Raw genomic sequence first — 20,561 nt, forward strand, 5'->3', positions numbered from 1 at the left:
TAAAATTGAAATCTTTTTTATCGGTGAAAGACCCAACTAAGAGGATGAAAAGACAGGCTACAAAGTGGGAGAAAGTATTTGCAAACCACATACTTGACAAAGGACTAGTATCTAGAATATATAAATAACTCTCAAAACTCAACAGTAAAAAAATAAACAATGCAATTAGAAAATGGGCAAAAAACATGAAGAGACATTTCACTGAAAAGGATATACGATGGCAAATGAGCCCATGAAAATATGTTCAACTTCACTAGCTGTCTGCAAAATGCATATTAAAACCACAATGACACATCAACACACACTAATTAGAAAGGCTAAAATAAAAAAATAGTGACAAAACCAAATGCTGGCAAGGATGCAGAGCAATTCCATCCCTGATACATCACTGATGGGAATATAAAACGATACAGCCACTAGAAAACAGCTTGACAGTTTAAAAAAAAAAAGAAAAGAAAACCAAACTACACACAAGTACCATATAACCCTACAACTGCACTCTTGAGCATTTATCCCAGAGAGATGATTGTGTATATACACACAAAAACCTGTACATGTTTATCACAGCTTTCCTCCTAATAGCCACAAACTGAAAATGACCCAGATGTCCCTCAACAAGTAAATGGTTAAAGAAATGGTAGTTCTTCCAAATATCCATTCAGCAATAAAAGGGAGCAAACTATTGAAACACGCAACAACCTGCATATATCTCTAGAGAATTATTCTGTGTGAAAACAAGATTCTTGAAATGGCAGAATTGAATACAGAATAAATTGGTGGTTTCCAGGGGATGGGAGGAGAGTGGGTGTGGCCACGAAAGGGCAACAGGACAGATCTTTGTGGTGTTGCCCTGTGTCCTAAGTGTGTCAATGTCAATATCCTGGTGGTGATGTTGTACTAGAATGTGCCAGATGTTCCCACTGGGGAAACCAAGTATTATACAAGGCGTGATTGCTCTCTCTCCATTAATTCTTACAACTGTATGTGAATCTACAGTTATCTCAAAATAAAAAAAATATTTTGAAAAGTTTCAAAGTAACTTATGCAAAAAAGAACCAGTCTCTTCCTCTCCACACCCCTAATATCTAGCATTTACACCAAATATGTTCAGGAAAGTTGTATTAATGGTAAAACACTTCATGCTCTAATGTAATTACCAGTTTAACATCTATTAGCACCAATCTTCATGGCATCTAAATACACCAGCAATAGTGATCACTGCAAGCAATGACTTTCCTATCTGTATCTGCCATTAGTTTACCAGTTTCCTGAACACAAGAATGTATCCACTTTAAGTCTCCAAAATTAAATTTTTCTTAATAAGTTAATATTCCACGATATGAAAATCCTATATGCCTATATCTAACATATAGCAGCAAGCCTATATACTTTTTTAAAATACAACCTTTTATTTAAAAATAAAATACTGAGGGGAAAAAGGCATTTACTGAGTCCTACATAGGCGACTCTGAAAGATACCAAACTCTAAATGATTCACAGACCCGGTAAGAGACTGATACTATCTAATGCCCCCAAAATATGCCACTTTCTTTGCAAGAAGACACTGTTACCTCAATTTTCGGATGGAAAAAGCACCATTTAAGAACCAAAGCCTCTCCACACTAAGCCATTAAACAGGCCACATTGACATAGACCCTCACTCAAAATCAAGCCAACTCTACTATTATCAGGCTTCTCTCAGCATTTCATCCTTCTTCAGGTTCTCTTGAAATAATTTTCTGATTCCAAAACTCAAGCAGCACCTAGAAAATTACTTCTATCAATTTCAACATTCTTTCACCTTCAAGATTCCTTTTGGTTTATGTAATTATGACCCTGGGACCAATATCAAATCTAGAAATGCACCATATATAGAATGCACTATATGAAATCTTTTTGAAGCCTAGCTTTACACTCTAATAAAATAGAAACTCATTTTGTAGCTTGAAAGAAGTTTTATTAGGAAATATTTCCATAATATGGTCCTCTTTTATCAAAAGCCCTTTACCATGATGATTTTCATCATGTGCATTACTTCCACAGCAGTTTTCAAAATGCAAATTTGCTAGTAAACAGTAATAATTGCAAATGCGACACAGCTGCTTTGACTGGATGTTGCCATGTTTTGTTTATCATAACAGTAGGTGAAGCTGGTAAGAATATGTAAGAAACTCTGTGCTAATGACATTATGAGAAGTGACAGGAATGAGAATGGTCATTACTCTCAAGAAATATTCATTATAATTGACTATAGATTTTCACAATAATCTTTGGGTTTCATACATCTATAACTATTTAAAAAACTTTATTAGTAAAAATCTTTCAGGAAATACAATTTTGAATTGAAAATGTTAAACAGTATGGCCAGCACCCCTTTTTCTCCAAGAAAACAATTATCATCATATTTTATTTGGAACATAATTACTGAACTCTAACAAAAAAGAGCAGCTCCTTATAGTAAAAATAACATTAAAATTATCCAAAGTTTTAGACATATGAAATTATGCTACTAGTGCGAAAAACAATTGTAAAGTTCTCATAGCATTTATATATTTATATAAACTCTAACTATATTACCTGCCATATTGTCTAATATATCTGAGCCCCAATCTCCTTGAAACACTGATGTTAAAATGCTGTCAAATAAATGAAGCTCCTTTGCACCAACAATTTTGTCACGAAACAAGCGCCGTGCTTCATAGGCTACAATTTCTAATACGTAATCTAGTGGATGTTTTGAAGATCCTAAAAAAGGCAAAATTTTCTTTAATTGTAATTAAATTCAAATGATTTGAAAATAGTCGCTTTCAACATAATATTAGAGAAACATAGAGAATAAGAATCTACATACCATAATTTTGGCATCAGATAAACAGAAGAAAAGAGAAAAAAAGTTTAAATTTATTTTGTTAATAAGTTGGTAAGTTTTTTGATTATTTAACGTATACATTAAGCATTAGTATCTCTAGTTGGTCAATAAAAACAACAATCCCAAAAGCATATTATACAAAGAATAATAACTTCATTTTTCCCAAAATCATGTTTTAATCATGATACTCATAAATAGTTTATATGAGAGCATAATAAATAATTTTAATATTAATGTTTAAATTTAATGTTATTTTACTTAGTTTTTAAAATACTACAGTTACAATACTCATTTAATGTACCCATTACAAACAATATATAGCATAAATATACACATATAAACACAGATACCCTGTGGCATTATAAAGAAAGATAAGTGATTTGAACTCAGGAAAGCAAAACTTACCTCCCTCTAAATCATATCTGAATAAGCCAAGAACCCACTGGGTAAGGATACAAGGAGTAAAGAAATAGTGACTATAATCATCAACTGTAAATTTGGCCCGCACCTGAAAAGAAAAATGCAATAAATGCTCTACTTTCTTAAATGTATAATCATGTTATAAAGTTTTCATTCACCTTAGACTCACAGGAATGCCAATTTCTACCAGCAGGTGAAACTGCATTTCAAAGTAATTGATAACCTTAGTTATCTTGTAGATTACATTTAATGTAGTTAAAATCATTATCTAAGAGGGGTTGTTCATAGGCTTCAACAAACTGCCAAAGGTTGTCTGTGGCAAAAAATAAAATAAAAGGTTAAAAAGTACTGCTAAAGAAAGAAATTCAAACCTAAGTTTTATAAAATAGTGGTTACAATTCCAGGGCACTCATAGGCCTAGGTAAGACCCACTTTCTAAAGGTGGGAACCACAGAGCAACTTATGTTCAAGAAGCCACTGAATTTTAACATAATCAAGAGTTGCTCCTCAAATACATAACCAGTAAAGAGTCTGCCCCTTCCTCTCTATGGACGAAGCCACCGCTCTTATTCGGGCCTTGATCACAGAACATTTGCTCTAATCTACAAAAAAATATATAAGGAATTTCTTGTTCTCTAACTCATCTTTCCCCATGTCTACTCCAATTTTACAAAAAGCATCTTCCACAAACACTTGCATAACTTTCATATGATATTCCGTTCACCTAGGAAGACCTTTCATCTCCAGCCACTTTGTGAATTTCTATTCATTTTTCAAAGTTCGGATCATATTACCGCTCTTCTTAGCAACTAACTACCACACACAACAGTTACTCCCTCTTCTTTTTTTCTCTGTAACTTGTATATATTGTTGTTATACTTATCACACTGTATTAATAGTTTATTTATATGACTAGGTCCCTCATTAGACTGAAATTCCAAAGAGACTCAGTCATCTTTGCATCCCTACAACTAGCCCTGGAAAGATAATGTACTCAAGAAATGTCTTCTGGCATCCTTAATGCCTATTTTCAAGTACTGTCTCACTTTACCAAGAAAGGATGTATATTTCCTCACAGGTAACAGGAAAGAAGTAAACGTCAAAGGCTACTCTAGGATTTGAAGCCTGGAAGATAGAAACTAATAGAAGTCAGGAGAAAGATCTAGTTATGGAAAGAACTCCATTCTAAATATGTTAAATTTGAGCTGACAGCAGAATAACCATCCACCCACTGATTCATTCAGTCAATATTTGAATGGCAATTTGAAACTGTGTCAGGGAATGTAACAGTGAACAAAACATACAGAGCATAGCCCTCACAGAGCTTACTCTCTAGTAAAACGGTCTAGTGAACAAAAGGAAAAGAAAGCCTGAGCATCAACACAGGCCAAATTAAAGATAGTACTTCGGAAATGACACAAATAGGCATGAAAACTACAACATACTGTAAATGAATTTATACCTGTTCATACACTTGTACCATAGATCCTGCTAAGAGAGAAATTTTTGATGGAGAACCCCAAATAGAATGATTCTTCAGATTTTTATGTAGAACTGGTTCCAAATATGCTCCATAAATTGTTTGTAATTGTTCTCTTTCTGGGTAACTAAAAAGGGGCATATAAGAAAAAAGTTGAAATAAATCAATATTCTAAATTATTATTTTAATATTAAGTTAGAGCAATGGTTTTCAAATTGTGCCATTCTGAGACCTAGATACCCTCCAAGGTTTACCCAAGGGGTAAGGTCCCTATTCTCATTTCAATGAAATTAGATCCCTAACTATCTGTTGTGAAATACTGAGGGTCGTAACAGAGGATTCCAATGAAATTACTTAAAAAACGTAATTGTTTGAAAAACCACTGATCTTCAGAAAAGGCAAAAAGAAAAATTTTGCTTAAGATAAAGCATTTTGAGTTATGTATAGCCTGTATATAGAGCAGTGATCCATCTCACAACTGTAAAAGTAGAACTAACACAAAAAATAAAATCAAACTCCAAAACTAAATTCTATCTCAATACAACTTAATTGGTGGCTGTAACATTTCTGAAAGAAATTAAAATTATCCTGAAAATATAAAAACAAGATTTTATAAGGCAAAATGTAACAAAGGAAACAGTGTCGTAACCATAAAATTCAAAAGTCCTGTAATGATTATGGACCATGGAGAGAGATGGATGTACTAGGAGTAATGCTATTAGGCACTAACATAACCTAACTCTACTTTGTTCAGATTTAAACTCTCTTTTTAGTCACATTCATAACATTGGATAGTATTTTTGTGTTATGAAATCCATAAAACATTTAAATCTAATATCTACCATTCAGATTCCTGATATTGACATTGTAGAACAGAGACAATACAAAACAGTTCTATTTTATTTCTAATACACAAAAAGTTCTGATTAAAGCCTTCATTATCCTAAATTATTGCCTATAGTTTGGGAACAGCAGGAAAAAAAATAAGAGCTTTACTTATTTAGGATACCTTTAATAAAATGCAAATATATAAGATGTCTCCCACAAAACAAAACAAAACAAAACAAAACACAAAGATTTAAAGCTAAGTTACATACTCTATGGCACAAAGGCGAACAACAGAAGTAAATCTGGTAGAAAGCTTATGTCTTCCCAGTCTTCCTCCAGCTGACATAGAAGCCACAATTTGAATGTTTTCTAAACCAACCCATTCCAAATTTTCATCATAAAATCCTTGATATGTCAATACCTATTTGAAAATAAATTTTAGAAAAGTTTAATGCTTAGGATTTTCTAATCATGACATATTTTTGCATAAAATTCAATTGTTTCTAAATGCATTCATCATCCTCTACCTAACTCAAGAATTTAAGATTAAAATTTACTCTAAATTCTTATATCATTGAAAAGAAACACTGTGCATGACTGAGTTCAACGTTAGCTGAATTATCCTCATTATAAAAATGCTTTTCTCCAGATAGCATAAATCCACCAGCAATTATCAAAAAAAAAGTGAAAAGAAATAAGAAAAAGTATGAGGAAAAACTTTTGGTTTCTTTCTATAAATATTTTATTATATTCTGTAGTTATACATTAAAGCTAAATTTGAAGATATGTAAGCATAATAAGTTCTAATTTAGAATATATTTTTAATGTGATGCAAATCACATAAAAAAATAAACTCTTCCACACTGACTGAAAATGTATGGTCTCCGATACTTACATAGGCAAAGAGGGAGATTAATGGGCTAAAGCAGCCAGAAAGGGGCATGACTGGGAAGTCTAACTGCTCTTCAAAGAATGCATACCTAAAAAATGCAGCAAAAACTTCCCCAACTCCAGCACCATTCTCAGCTTCTGCTTTCCTCCATCTTTTAGGAATAAAGGACATGTAATAGGTATAGAGTAAAGGTTGTTTTTACTCTTCCTGTCATTTATCAACTTGATGTATTACTAACTTCTAAAGGGAGGACAATCAAAAAAAGTAGCCCTGGAACAAGACTGAGATGCTACAAGAGTTTAATTTCCACGACATGCTAGATGAAGCTGCCTCTAAGGAAGAAAGCAGAATATTTTCTATCTATAAGAAAAGTTAATGAAATTAAATTGGTTTCCAATTATTTCAAAACACTTCAAGTGGTAAGACTCACCTGTTGCAGGAAAGCTATCAAAGTACTGGTCCCCCATTTATCAAGCTTGGGAAGGTTGATATCTTTTAAGTATAAAACAAGTCTTTCACAGTCTTTTGGTCTGTACACTCGCCCAGTATTAGTACTAATAACCATGCAAGTCTGGCTCAATTTCTGCAGGAGATGTCGAGATGTAGTTTGTGCACTACAATGAACTGTAGCAATTTGAGTGGACCGAAGCTGGGAAAAAGCATACCTGAGCAGCATCCTATGAAAGATGTATGACATTTGACTTTCAGAATGCAATCAATAAAATACTTTTTATATTCAATATAAAATTTCTATTTTATAGATATTTCAGTTTCTAAATTATGAATGACGAGGTTTAAGGGGAAGATGGTAAACATGAATATGGTTTCTATAATTATCAAGGTAATTTTCTAACATCTAGACTAGAAAAAAATTAATTCACGTTTTAAGGAAATCTAGGAACTCCTTCAGTGAAAAAAAAAAAAATCAAAGTTCACAGAAATAATTTTGTTTGATAAAGTATATACAAGGTGTGGACAATTAAGTTCATGAATTTGTTGCAACAACGTTGCTAACTTTTTTTGATATCAGAGGAATTATTCATTATGAATTTGTACCATCGGGACAAACAGTTAACCAAGTTTACTATTTGGAAGTGCTGAAAAGGCTGCATGCAAAAGTCAGACGATCTGAACTTTCTGTCAGCAATTCGTGGCTCTTACGACACACAATGTACCAGCTCACATGGCACTGTCTGCGAAGGAGTTTTTAGCTAGTAAACAAATAACTGTATTGGAACACCCTCCCTACTCATCTGATCTGGTCCCCAATGACTTCTTTCTTTACCTGAAGATAAAGAAAATATTGAAAGGAAGACATTTTGATGACATTCAGGACATCAAGGGTAATACGACGACAGCTCTGATGGCCATTCCAGAAAAAGAGTTCCAAAGCTGCTTTGAAGGGTGGACTAGGCACTGGCATCAGTGCACAGCTTCCCAAAGAGAGTAATTCGAAGGTGACTGTAGTGATATTTAGCAATGAGGTATGTAGCATTTTTTCTAGGATGAGTTCACGAACTTAATTTTCCAACCATGTATATATAAAAGACATCAACTGTTTCCCCTCAGTTGAAGGAGAGATTTTAAGATATTAAGTTCTCCAAGTTAAAAAAAATTACTATGATTTTAAAAAATTTTTAAATTACTGCTAGGAATGTGAAATATTCCATGTATCCTTTATTTCCAGAAATTATACTCAGTAGGCATTAAAAATAGGCTGAATGTAACTAATTAAAATCTAGTTTAAAAATAGACAGCTAACTTCAAGATTCATTTTTTTATAAATAAAGCAAATAGTAATTTGTGAGTATATCTAAGGTATTCATTCTTTGTGTGACTGTATGCATAGATTCTTTGTATAAGTATCTTCTCAAATTGCTCTCTTTTCATTAGAGAAAACATAACCTGGCAGAAAATATGACATATTCTTTTCAATAGTCATATTATTTTTACAAGTAGTGACAATGAAGAATCCTTCATGAAAAGGGCTAGTTCAACCAAAAGAAAGGTAACAAAAGCTGTTAAATCATTTTAAAAGAGGAAACAAGCATAAATCCACAATATGCACCTCAACCAATATTTTTCTGCTCTTACCCTTTGCCACATCCTTCTGGTCCTACAAGAATAAATGGCTGTTTAGTGTCAGAACTTAACCAAGGTTTGAAATAATCTAGACCTCGTTGCATGTCTGGAGTCTGAATGACTGGAAGAGTCTGGCCATTACTGAAATCATCAGCAGTCAAGTTTTCTGGCTTTTTCAGCACATAAGATGCTAATCGTCCTCTACTGGAATCATAGTAGGTGTCCATTGGTTTGTGTGAGTCTGGAGGGGCTTCTCGTGCCCAATTAAAAACCTTAAGAGGAAAAAGTCATGATAGGTTTTCACTTACTCCAAATAGAGTATGTGAAATTTTAACTTTTTAAAATAAAGGTACCAAAGTGAAACACCTTAGTTCAAAAAAAAGTTCACATACACAAAACCTACTATCCCTGGTAATTAAAGTAACATTTTATCTCAAGTATTATTCTCTATTATCAATTAAGCAAATGAATGTCATCCAGTTTACATATACACCAAGGTACAAATATATTTACCATTTAACTGAGTTCTTATCACTAAATTACAAATCACACAATGCAGGAATCCTAACATTTCATTTCCATCATATTCTGTGCCCATTCCAGTGATAGCACCACTGTTCTCAACCAGTTATTCATCTTTCTAACTCTGAAAACTGTTATTTGCACAGATATAAGAGTAAAGCAGTGAGTTAGCCTCTTGTGCTACTCTGCAACACCTTTATTCCGAACTTTGGCAAGAGAATGTCTGCTTAAAAGCAGCATATATATGGCACTGATTGGTAACAATGAGAATTATCTGGCAACAGAATGACCATGGAAATGTAAACCAAATACAGAAAGCAATAAATGATGGTATCAAAAAAGGAACAAAATGATAAAAATGCAGAAACATAATGTTGGAGCCAACTCAAAGGAATGTATGTTCAATTATTTCAACAGAGGCCAATAGGAAGAAATCCCTTAACATGCAGAATTCAGTTTTACCTTTACATGTATTTAAAGAAAGAGTTATAATGATTAGCCCATCCTCGCACCCTAACTGCTGAAACTGTTCTGGTTAAACAAATAACTAAAAAATATATTATTCTAAGATTAAAATGAATGAAATAATTATATTTATTCATATAGCTAAGTAGGTTCAACAATGTCTAACAAAAAAAAATATGTTCCAAACTTTAGCCTATTAAAATATAATTTTATATCATAAACTAATTCAAAAGAGAAAAATAAGTATACATATGAATGTATATACATGTATATAAATCCATTATTATACTGAACACATAATTTCAGAATTAAAAAGTTCTATACCTTACAGTTACAAGTCATTGTATTTTGGCAGTTAAGAGTCGATGAAAGTTACAGAAAAATGTTGACTGAATATAGGCTTTTAATATGCATTACCTCTTTGGTGAATTCCAAACGTGATTTCATGTTCAAATTTCCACCCAGGCCCCTTATGAGGTTAATAATAAACTGGTCATGATCTTTGCATCCATATAGATGTGACAAACCATTCATCACAGTCCCAACCAAACTTGTTTCCACCACATAGTCATTCTGTTAATTGAAATCCACAGTAGAGACAAAAGGCAAATATTAACTAGTTAACTTAGAACCATACAGATTGATATTCACATGTCTTTTCTAAGGATCATCTTTAAATTTATTCCTCTATTTAGTTGTAGAAAGTTTAGATTTAATTCAATGTATATATACAAACTTTGAAAATAAAAAGTAATCATAAAAACAAAATTGTATATTTCTAGCTATAAGCACTAGAGTCCTCAAATAGCTACATGATTTGTTTACTTCCTAAACCTGAAACACATAAAAGAAAAGCTAAATCAATGAGCATTGGTGTAAAAAGAATAGTTCATTTCCTCTTGCTGTTAAAAAAGAAACAAGAGGCAAGGGCTTGATTGACGGCACTGGACAAGAAAGTCTAATAAAAGCAGGCGTAAATGAAAAAGCATTTGGCTCTTTCTCTCTACGCATATTTTAAAATGAAACTTTTGGACTGAGGTGGTGTAGATGATTTTGATCTGTGGTCCTCTGGGGCCCTGTGTAACTGCCAAGTTAGGAGTTAGGAGGGGAAAGGGTTCTCATTAATCTGGAAGTATTTATGCATTAGAATCTGTATGAGATGCTAAGTATTTAAAAAGAAAGGGTGATCTAAACAGAGTACTACTTGTTTTTATGGAATCAAGTCTAGTAGAGGAGATGGTTAACAAGTTGTGGTAAGAGCTTCAGAGCAGCAGAACAGAATGTTCTGAGAAAGGGTAACTCAGATTGAAGGCTCAAGGCCTCTCTGAAAAAGGTGACATTGAAGCTAACATCTGAAAAATGAGATCTATCAGGCCAGGAAGAAAACACAACATATGCATAGGTAAGCCACTGGTATAGTTACAGAATTAAAAGAAACTTATGCCTGAGTAAGCAAAGGAAGAGAGGCAGGCAAGGGCCAGCATGTGTAGAATCATACAGGCAATGGTAAGGAGTGCCAATTTTATTTTCACTGCCTTTTGAGTGTTTTTAATTAAGAGTGTAAAATGATCCAATCTGCATTTTAAAAAAAAACACTCTGCCTGAATAAATATTTTTATGAGAATAAAGAAATGGGAGGCAGAGCAGGAAAGAGGGAGATGGCTTAGGCCATGCTAAGAGTTCTAGGCTCTTAAAGGCGAGATAAAAGAAACCCACATATTTCCTTCTAGATTGTCTAATTTGCTAAATTAATACAAGAAAGCAAAGCTCTAGTTACAAAAAAAATCAGCATTTGACCAAAACATCCATTATGGTATATCTCTCAGAAACTGAAAATGGTGAACAAAGAACAGAATAAGAAAGAAGGAACCCTCAACACATAAAAAAAATTTCAAACAATAACAGGGAACTGACCTCAAGACAGAATCAGTTTATTTTCTAACTGAATCTTTAGTATCTACTCTATGGCTTAATAATCTTACCCTGTCACCATTTCTACACTCACAAACCCCTATATATCAATATATTCCATCTAGTATTATATTTCTCATTCTAACATTAACAGCATGCAAGTAGATGGCCTCAATATATTTGGATTTTCCAGCCTTGTTAGGCTCTGGATGTTTTACAGTAATTAAGTAACAACGTATCAACTGAAAAAGTGCTACAAACTAGGCATCAGGTGTTTAATTGAGCACATATATTCTCATTCTTTCACTACTCTGTTATTATCACCATATTTGGCTCTGAGGATACAATAAGGAGTAGGATAGTCTTGGTACTTGCCCTCAAGGTCCCCATAGTTGAATGTAAGCAATTATAATACAGTTAGAAGACATTGTATGTTGCTGCAGAAGCAAAAGGAGACACCTCAGTCAGACTGAGGGCTGATGGGAGTTGTTCTTTCCCTAAGACCTCCAGGGAAAACTATCTCATTTGCATCATTTCCCACAAATTCCTATTCCTCCATCTTTCATCTTTACAAAGTCAGAAAAGAAAAAGGTTGAGAAACTAAAGTGAAATCTCCACTTCTCTTTGTCTAGTTTAATCCCAAAGTATTGACCTCTACATCAAGTTCAGATTAACAAATACTACAAAAAAAAAACAAAAACTCATTGCTGTTTATTTCCTCGATTTTATGTTTACATTTTTCATAAAAGAAATGATATTAAAGAAAAACCAAGAAAAGTTGAAAATATGTAGAATATATGAAAGCTCTCTATTGTCTTCTTTACATGTTAAACTTCTATTTATGCTTCAAATTCAAAATTAAGTGTGATCTCCTTTTTAAAACTTTCCTAGAAGACAGTAATACTCTCTTCCTCCTGTTATATTGTAATTATCTTTTTACATGTAATTTCCCTTCAATAGACAAACCCTTCCTAAGAAAAGGGATTGTCCTGTTAATGTTCACCTCTCACAGTCTCATGTAGTGTTATGCTTGACATATATTAGATATTAAATAAATTGGTTAAATAGACAGATGTTTTAATAAAATTATAAATAACTCACCATCCTTTGTCTATTTTAGTAGTACCTTGACATTGTTTTTAGCATAACACATATGTATTTACTGACACAGTAAAATGTGACGAGATGGATTTGCAATTAAATTTAGAAAGTCATTCCAACATTCAAGATTTTTAGGTAAGCAGCGCAAGATATTAAAGATGGGAGAATTAAAGTGTTTTAAGACTAACATAATAAAATGTTATGCCAAGAGATAGATAGGAACAACAATGAAAACATCTATCTCTCACTACCCGCCATATGCTGGCAGAGCTCTACTAAAAGGCAACCTATATGGAAGTGACAATCTTAATCATTATATTTCTCACCTAAATTATTAATTATGAAATGTTATGGTTAATTTACCTGCTTTAGAACCCATTGTAAAGCTTTTCCAAAATAATTTCCAATCCAGTTTTCCAGGTTACTCCTGTATTTCGAAGGCTGATTCCTCAACCAAGATTTTATCAGAGAATTAAGATCTGTCTCTTCATCACTGAAACAGATAAACAAACACATAAGAAATTATTTAAGAAGAATTGTCAATTTACATTCAAAACAAATTTCTGCTCCAGTAAAAATTATTCTAAACATGTGTCTGCTAGTATACAAGCATTGACTTTAGTTACTTCTACATATGTATGTGTGTATATATTAGTTACTTCTATACATATATATATATACATATACATATATATATATCATAATTAAAGGTATCATTTTCTGTAAAATAAAGCAAATAAACTTCATCTACATTATTATAAATATAAATTAAGGAAGGATTATATATCCACAGGTTAGCCAAAAAGTAGACTAAACCCTTCCTACTCAATAATGATCTGCTTGTTAGAAATACAGAATCCCAAATCCCATCCCATACCTACTGAAGCAAAATCTTCATTTTAACAAAATCCCTGGGTGATTCAAATGCACATTAGAGTTCAACATGCACTGCATATTAATACAGAGCTTCAAAAATATATATATTTTTTTTCTCTACCCCAAAAAAGCCAACTACAAATTCCCATGGCACTATTGAAAATCTTCCTAAAGTAAAATACGATTCTTAAATACATAGTGATGGAAGGAGAACTGACTCTGGGTGGTGAACACACAATGGGATCTATAGATGATGTAACACAGAACTGTACACCTGAAATCTATGTAACTTTACTAACCGTTGTCACCCAATAAACTTTAATTAAAATAAAAAGTACAATTATTTTAGCAAAGCATTAATTATATGATTAATCTCCAATGATTGATATTAAATATAATATTGACATCTTATTCAAAATTACATCTTACATAATTACAAAAAATTGTAGTTAAAACAACTCACAGATTAATAATTTTAGAATTGACAATAATTTTAATTAATAATTTTAGAATTGTAATTTTAGAATTCACAATTTTGTCATTTTTCCTTTTCTAACACTGTTTCATAGCAACACTATTAAAAACTGAGCCCCTGAATTTTTCTCACATTTCTATCCATTCTAACAAGGAAAAGGAAAATGGGAAGATTAAAGGTAAATATTCCAATTACATTAGATAGGCTCAAAACAAACAAAAGACTCTAAGCTCCTTCAGAATAAAGACTTTGTTGTCAGTGGTATCTCCTCAATGCCTATGGCAACTACACATCTTGGTTTGTCCAAGACGATCCTGATTTATACCAGTTTCCCCAGAATAATTAATATTAATAGCATTCGCTTTCACTATTAAAAGGTCCTCATTTGGCCTACTGCATAGCCAAGTGCTCAATAAATATGTACTAAAGAAATGAATGAAACCTAAAACCAAAGTACAAATTAATCAAACAGCAACTAAAAAGGTTAATGCGTATTAGTATTTTACGTGAAATCATATGTATTCATTATGCCTCTCATCATACATATTTGGTTCACCAAGAATTTTCCAACATCTATAGCGATATGTGGTCTTTTGTTTCTCTTAACTATCCATGGCATTCTACTTACCACTTATTTTACCTCTATTCTATTTTGTATTTTAATTGTTATATTTATTTTATCTCCATTTGAAGGTATGCTCCATAAAGATAAGCCCTCCATAAGTGTTTTATACCTGTCTTGCTTTTTCTCTCCCAAAATGCCTAACGTAATGTCATATACATAAAAAGCATTCAATAAATATTTTAAAATTTAATTATAGTCTTTTCTTTTATCCTATTTTTCTCACAAGATTATATAAATACATGGAATAAATAAGATAAATTGTGTGAGATACTGCTACAAAAGCCATAAACCCAGCATTATATTTTTAATAATTAATACCTCAAAGTGTTAATTGGACTTCATGACAAATTTAATATAAACAGTTTCTACGATACTATCAAAGTAAGCAATTAATTAATTTTGGAAACTTAATTTGAACCAAATTAATAACACTATCATGTGTCACACAACACCTAAAATGGCTTGAAATGGCCCTAAAAGAGTAGAGCACTTTATATCGACTGATAAATATAAAATTCTAAAACCTGAATTCGAAAAGTAAAAGAAAATGTTTTAATTATTAATTTTAAGCAATAAAAATGGCTTCAATGTCCATGATCTGCTATGTGACTACTGTACATAATATCTAAAATTAGTTTATTATTCATTTTTGCTTTTTAAGCCTCTTCCAAATACACTGAAGAAGAAAGAAAACATTAAGTAAAGAGATTCCAATTTGTAAAATAAAAGATTGGACCATTATTTAAACCTAGATTAGTTCTAAATTTCTATGAATCAAAGATTCTACAATTAAAATACTGCTACTTAGCCTCTAGCTCATAACTAGTATGTTCACTTCCCTGAACTCAGTCATAATATTTAAATAAAATAGAATAAAGAAAACAAATTAAATACTTGCTGTTTCACTTAACCAAAAATAAAATAACTGTTTAGTAATTGTGATATGACTAAACTGCTGAAACAATTCAATTGCTATAATACAGGAACTCTAAATGAATTAACAGACTAAAAAAAATAAGTTAATCAAAGATAAGGAAACAAATTATATATTATTTATACAACACTTATTTCACTCAGGTATGAAACCAAAATAATAATTGAAGAATATTCTAGTATAGCATATGCAAATGCTCTATGGTTTACCTTAGAAAGATCATTCCCATTCTAGATATTGTAGCTGGCGAGGCACAACTTAAATCATGAGTTTCAAATACAAAGTTAACATTTGGGCCAAACTGAATCCTTTCTCCACTGGGCATAGTGAGTAGTCGATTATCATCCAGAACAGAATTCAGAGATTCTATCCATTCAGGGTCAATATCACCATCACAGATTATCCATGAGTTGACATCTATTTTCAAACCATAAAAGTAGAGGTAAAATAAAAAATGTATGCAGTGATAATAATTAAAAATAAGGAATAAAATAATTATCTCATTCTTTAGAAGAAATTTCCATAAGTATTATTTTATAGTTCTAAAACTGAAAAATAAAGAACAAAAAGTTGAACAAGTTGAAATTTTTCATGCGATTTTGTACTACAAATGTGATGGAGAACACATGGACAATCCTAGCTCAGCTGGCCAAAGACTAAGTTACATACCCCATGATAATGCTCTATCTATATACATACAGACTTGAAATCTCACTAAAAGAAAACAAGGTGTGTAAGACAAGTATTTCTATTCCCACATTCTTCAGATCTTTGTCTTCTACCACATCCTAAGAATCTATGAATGCTTGCTGTGTAATATCTCTTTAAGAAAATATAGGAAACCCACTCTTTAGTTCCCTATATGAGAAATACAAAAATTTGCTACTGTCAAATTTATTTGATACACAAAAAGATGACTTCAAAGAGAAGTAGTGAAGAAGGTTTGTACACAAGCCTTTCTATAAGAAAAACCTTTTTAATCCATCCTTCCTAAAATGAAAGTGGTGTCAAGTTGTACTTAGTGGAATATTACTGACTATGTTGAAAAAGAAAAGGCTACATTGAAAATCCCTTTCAGTATCTTAGAATTCTAAACCTTTCACTCACTGGCTTAGGATAACAATTATAATTACATTATGATCTAACAAAAAGTAGCAAGTCTTCTCAGATCCTGGCCTAAAACTCTCTTAAACACCAAACCATAAAATTTAGACCAGGAATCTACTATATTATGACATAAACTTTCAAAATTATTCAAATCTCTGTATTCAAACTGATGAGCTAAAAGTGTTCGCACACATACCAATTTTAACCCTAAACAAAACGTTGTCATCTTGCTTATTTATGAGGCATTATGATATCAACTCAGCAGTCAAAGATTTTATATTTGTTCAGTAAATTAATCTAGTGGTGGATTTCAATTCACCCAGATTACTCTGAGTTTCTATTATAATAAAAGTTGCTAGAGAGTACAGGTCAATATGATAGCATGTCTTGGGTCCCTCCAAAGTAAAATATCAATGTACATCATTATAAAGCAGTTTATGGTCATGTATAAGATAAGAACAGCATTATAGACAAGACCTTAACCTCTAAAATTAAGTTAAACAATGAATCACACAACAGAGACCAACCTTGAGGTTCTCGAACTACTTGGCGAGCACTGTTTGTCAAAACACCATCAGACCATTCCCTTGTATCCATGTCAATATGGCCTAATAATTGATGTCTGGGCATAGCTTTGGGATTCATGGTATATTGTTTTACTACTTTGCCAATTTTACAAAGTGCTGCCCTTAACATTCTCCAAAGAGTTGATTTTCCAGCACCACTTGGACCAACAATAACAACTCCCATTCTCTGGCATAACTGTTCATACAATTCCAAAGCCTTCTTGATCTAGTAGAAAAGAAACATGTTTGTATATCATTTATAGTGTACAATCATACACAGTTCTGCTCTCATTCCATCATAGTTATTCTATTCTAAACATATAAATAAAGGCCTTTGATTTTTTCCAGTGGAAGATAAAGCCTTAAATAAAAGAATACACATAAATAAATCTGAACATATGAGTATTTACTATGTGGTCTTTAAATCCAAGATTTCTTTAAAAGAAACATGCATGTTTTCCAAGTTATTTGATACAACATGTTCATGGTTTTCTTCACTCATTCATTCAAATATAATATATTCATTATTTTTTTCACTTGTTCATTCATTAATATCCTGTCTCCCTCAAAAAGAAAACAAAACTTGTGAAAAAAGTGTTCATTTTGAACATGTATTTGTGCTACATAAAAACACTTAGTAAAAGAACTTCTCGGGGCAGCCAGTTAGCTCTGTTGGTTAGAGCGTGGTGCTCATAACACCAAGGTTGCCGGTTCAGTCTCCACATGGACCACTGTGAGCTGCGCCTTCCACAACTAGATTGAAACAACTACTTGACTTGGAGCTGATGGGTACTGGAAAAACACACTTAAAATAAATAAAAGTTAAAAAAGAAAAAACAAACTTCCATGAAATGTCAAAATGAAACTAAATTATGTATAATCAAATATATATACGTATATACATATATATGTACATACAGAGGGTGCCAAAAAATGTATACACATTTTAAGAAAGGAAAACTATATTAAAATTGTAATACTCCATATATACCAATAATAAAAGATGAATACAAGTCACATTTGACTTCTCCAATTATAAGACGTGCTCAAAGTGGTTACCATCAGCGTCCAGACACTTCTGATTACGACAAACTACTACTTGAGCAACGTTGACCAAAGTGTCCACTTGTATACATTTTTGGTACTCACGGTATATATATATATGATCTATTATGTTCCAGGCTCTGTATTAGGCACTAGGAATAAAACAGTGAGCAAATACAAACATGGATCGCATCTTTCACGGAGTCTACTATCTGGGGAGGGAGAATCAGTATTAATCAAATCTACAATTAAACATTGAATAAGTATATATAACATAGGGAGGGGAGTTAATCTAGACTTGAAGATCAGGGAAGACTTCCCTGAGCAAGTGAGATTTAAGATGAAAGATGAAAGGTAAGTTAAAAGAAAAAGGATAAAGATAATAAGGAATTAACCAAGAGAAAGGATCAATATATTATAAAATAGTCTTCATAGTTACCTGATTGGGTATGATTTCATAATTGGCCTCCTCAAAGACTTGCTTTAACGCAGTACTCAGTTCATCATATTCTACTTCTTTAAAGTCAATTCCAGGAAACACATCTTTAATCAGTGCATCAAACCGAGTGCAATCAGCAAATGTGAACTTTGACATTGTATTAAGCCTCAATGCTTGTACCACAATATGATTTTCATTAACTAGAGAAAAAGTTTCATTTTAAAATTACTAGTTATGAATTCAATGACTATAAAAATAGTATTTAACGGCCTTGATATACATTATTAGTAACCAAAGGATGCACTAAAATTCAGTAACATGTAAAGACATACGCTATCAATTGAACTGGCAGGCTTACGTCACTATCTTGTTGACTGCTGAAAAAATAAGTATCACTAAGTAGAGTCATGAGTTCTTTTCCATAGAATTTGAATCCCAGGCATCCTCAGATTTCAATTTAAAAAAAATGATTATCATTTATATTTGCACAGTACTCTACCATTTTGATGGGATCCTCATAATACTGTATAAAGCAAGAGAACTAAGAAAACATTAGTATTATTATAATTTTGCATATGACAACATTAAATATCTAAAAGTTTAATGACTTACCTGAAAGAGCACAGAAGTAGTATGTAACTGGGATTTAAAACCAGATCAACTAATTCCAGATTCAAGTATCTCATCAAATATACCAATATTGCCTCCCAGAGATTTTATGTCATACGACTAAAAACTAACAAATGGGGCAAAAATCTTTGATCAGCCTTGCTCAAAACTGGTTCATAAACCCATTCTTAAACCAAACATAAACACTAATATGATTGCCAGATTCTTATTTTTGTCAAGGTTATTAGCTGCTGATTGGTAAGATATACTTAAAGGCAAGAAACTATTTTTAGTCAGTATTTCTCTATAATTGCTTAACATTTCTATGTTTAAGTGTATATATATATGTGTGTGTATATATATATATATACATATATATATAAAGAGACTTGGCTGCAACTAGAGTTTATTTCATGCACTGAACTCATAGCAAAACAATCTTTATTTACTACAGGTATGGTTTAAATATCTCTTAAAAATCATTAGAGACAGTTGAAAAGTAGTTATTTCATACTTCACCAAATAACTGCATTTGCCCTGGCACATGCCCACCTACGAGCTAAAGTAGCTTCCTTTTAAGATGCATACTTTGACCGTTTAGAGTCAAAATAAGTAATTTCATGTAGTCCTTTTTTCTACGCTGTCTTATTTTCATAGTGTTTTAACTTAATTTTTAATAGTAACCTGAAGAAGCTGAACATTCAGCCTTTCATGAAGGCACAGATCCATGGGTGGGGAGAATAATTTATTTTATATAAATGGGGGGAAAAAGTGGTAAAGTATAATAAATATGCATGAATCCATAGCGATCTAAATAAATGATTTAATAAATACATAAATGGGGAAGAAAGACAAATCTTTACAGAAGAGTTTCAAATAATAGTCCATCTCGAAGAGGTGGAGCTAATCATTGCCTTCCCACTTTGAAGGTAAGCTAGATATAGTAATTAGCATCCAAAGAGTAGAGTAGGAAAAGGGGAAAATAACTTTACAGTGGAGAAACCTGACAAACACTAAGATAAGTGATAAAGGTGAACGTCCCCAGTGGTATCCATGGTTATTACGTACCCACTGATACAATGTGATGAGAAGGGCACTCCACTGCTGTGGTATTCTTTCCACATATTTATAACTCAGTCTAATCATGAGAAAAACATCAGGAAAAAAAAACGATAGAGGAAGAGTCTACATGATACCTGACTAGTAATCCTAAAAGACTGTCAGTGTCATGGAAAGAAAAACCAACTGAGAAACTGCCACAGAGCAGAGGAGACTAAGAAGACATGACAACTAAACACAATGTGCTACCCTAGATT

At 32.2% G+C, this 20,561-nt stretch overlaps 1 protein-coding gene across 4 annotated transcripts in view; it reads right to left on the reverse strand.

Moving 5' to 3' along the window:
* Positions 1-20,561, reverse strand: part of DYNC2H1 (dynein cytoplasmic 2 heavy chain 1) — a 293,546-nt gene that overhangs the window by 218,032 nt on the left and 54,953 nt on the right. For 3 of the 4 annotated variants that reach the window (XM_074335553.1, XM_019717180.2, XM_019717179.2), the window contains exons 37-47: positions 18,637-18,836; positions 17,115-17,379; positions 15,690-15,897; positions 12,934-13,063; positions 9,976-10,131; positions 8,584-8,843; positions 6,920-7,166; positions 5,867-6,018; positions 4,752-4,896; positions 3,275-3,377; positions 2,578-2,745 (exon numbers count right to left, since the gene is read on the reverse strand). In XM_074335553.1, coding sequence (XP_074191654.1) covers positions 2,578-2,745; positions 3,275-3,377; positions 4,752-4,896; positions 5,867-6,018; positions 6,920-7,166; positions 8,584-8,843; positions 9,976-10,131; positions 12,934-13,063; positions 15,690-15,897; positions 17,115-17,379; positions 18,637-18,836 — 2,034 coding nt within the window. The remainder of the gene's footprint in view (positions 1-2,577; positions 2,746-3,274; positions 3,378-4,751; positions 4,897-5,866; positions 6,019-6,919; positions 7,167-8,583; positions 8,844-9,975; positions 10,132-12,933; positions 13,064-15,689; positions 15,898-17,114; positions 17,380-18,636; positions 18,837-20,561) is intronic. The other variant, XM_074335552.1, reaches the window with a different exon arrangement.

Source organism: Rhinolophus sinicus, linkage group LG06 (assembly GCF_036562045.2).
Source record: "Rhinolophus sinicus isolate RSC01 linkage group LG06, ASM3656204v1, whole genome shotgun sequence".
NCBI classification, from domain to species: domain Eukaryota; kingdom Metazoa; phylum Chordata; class Mammalia; order Chiroptera; family Rhinolophidae; genus Rhinolophus; species Rhinolophus sinicus.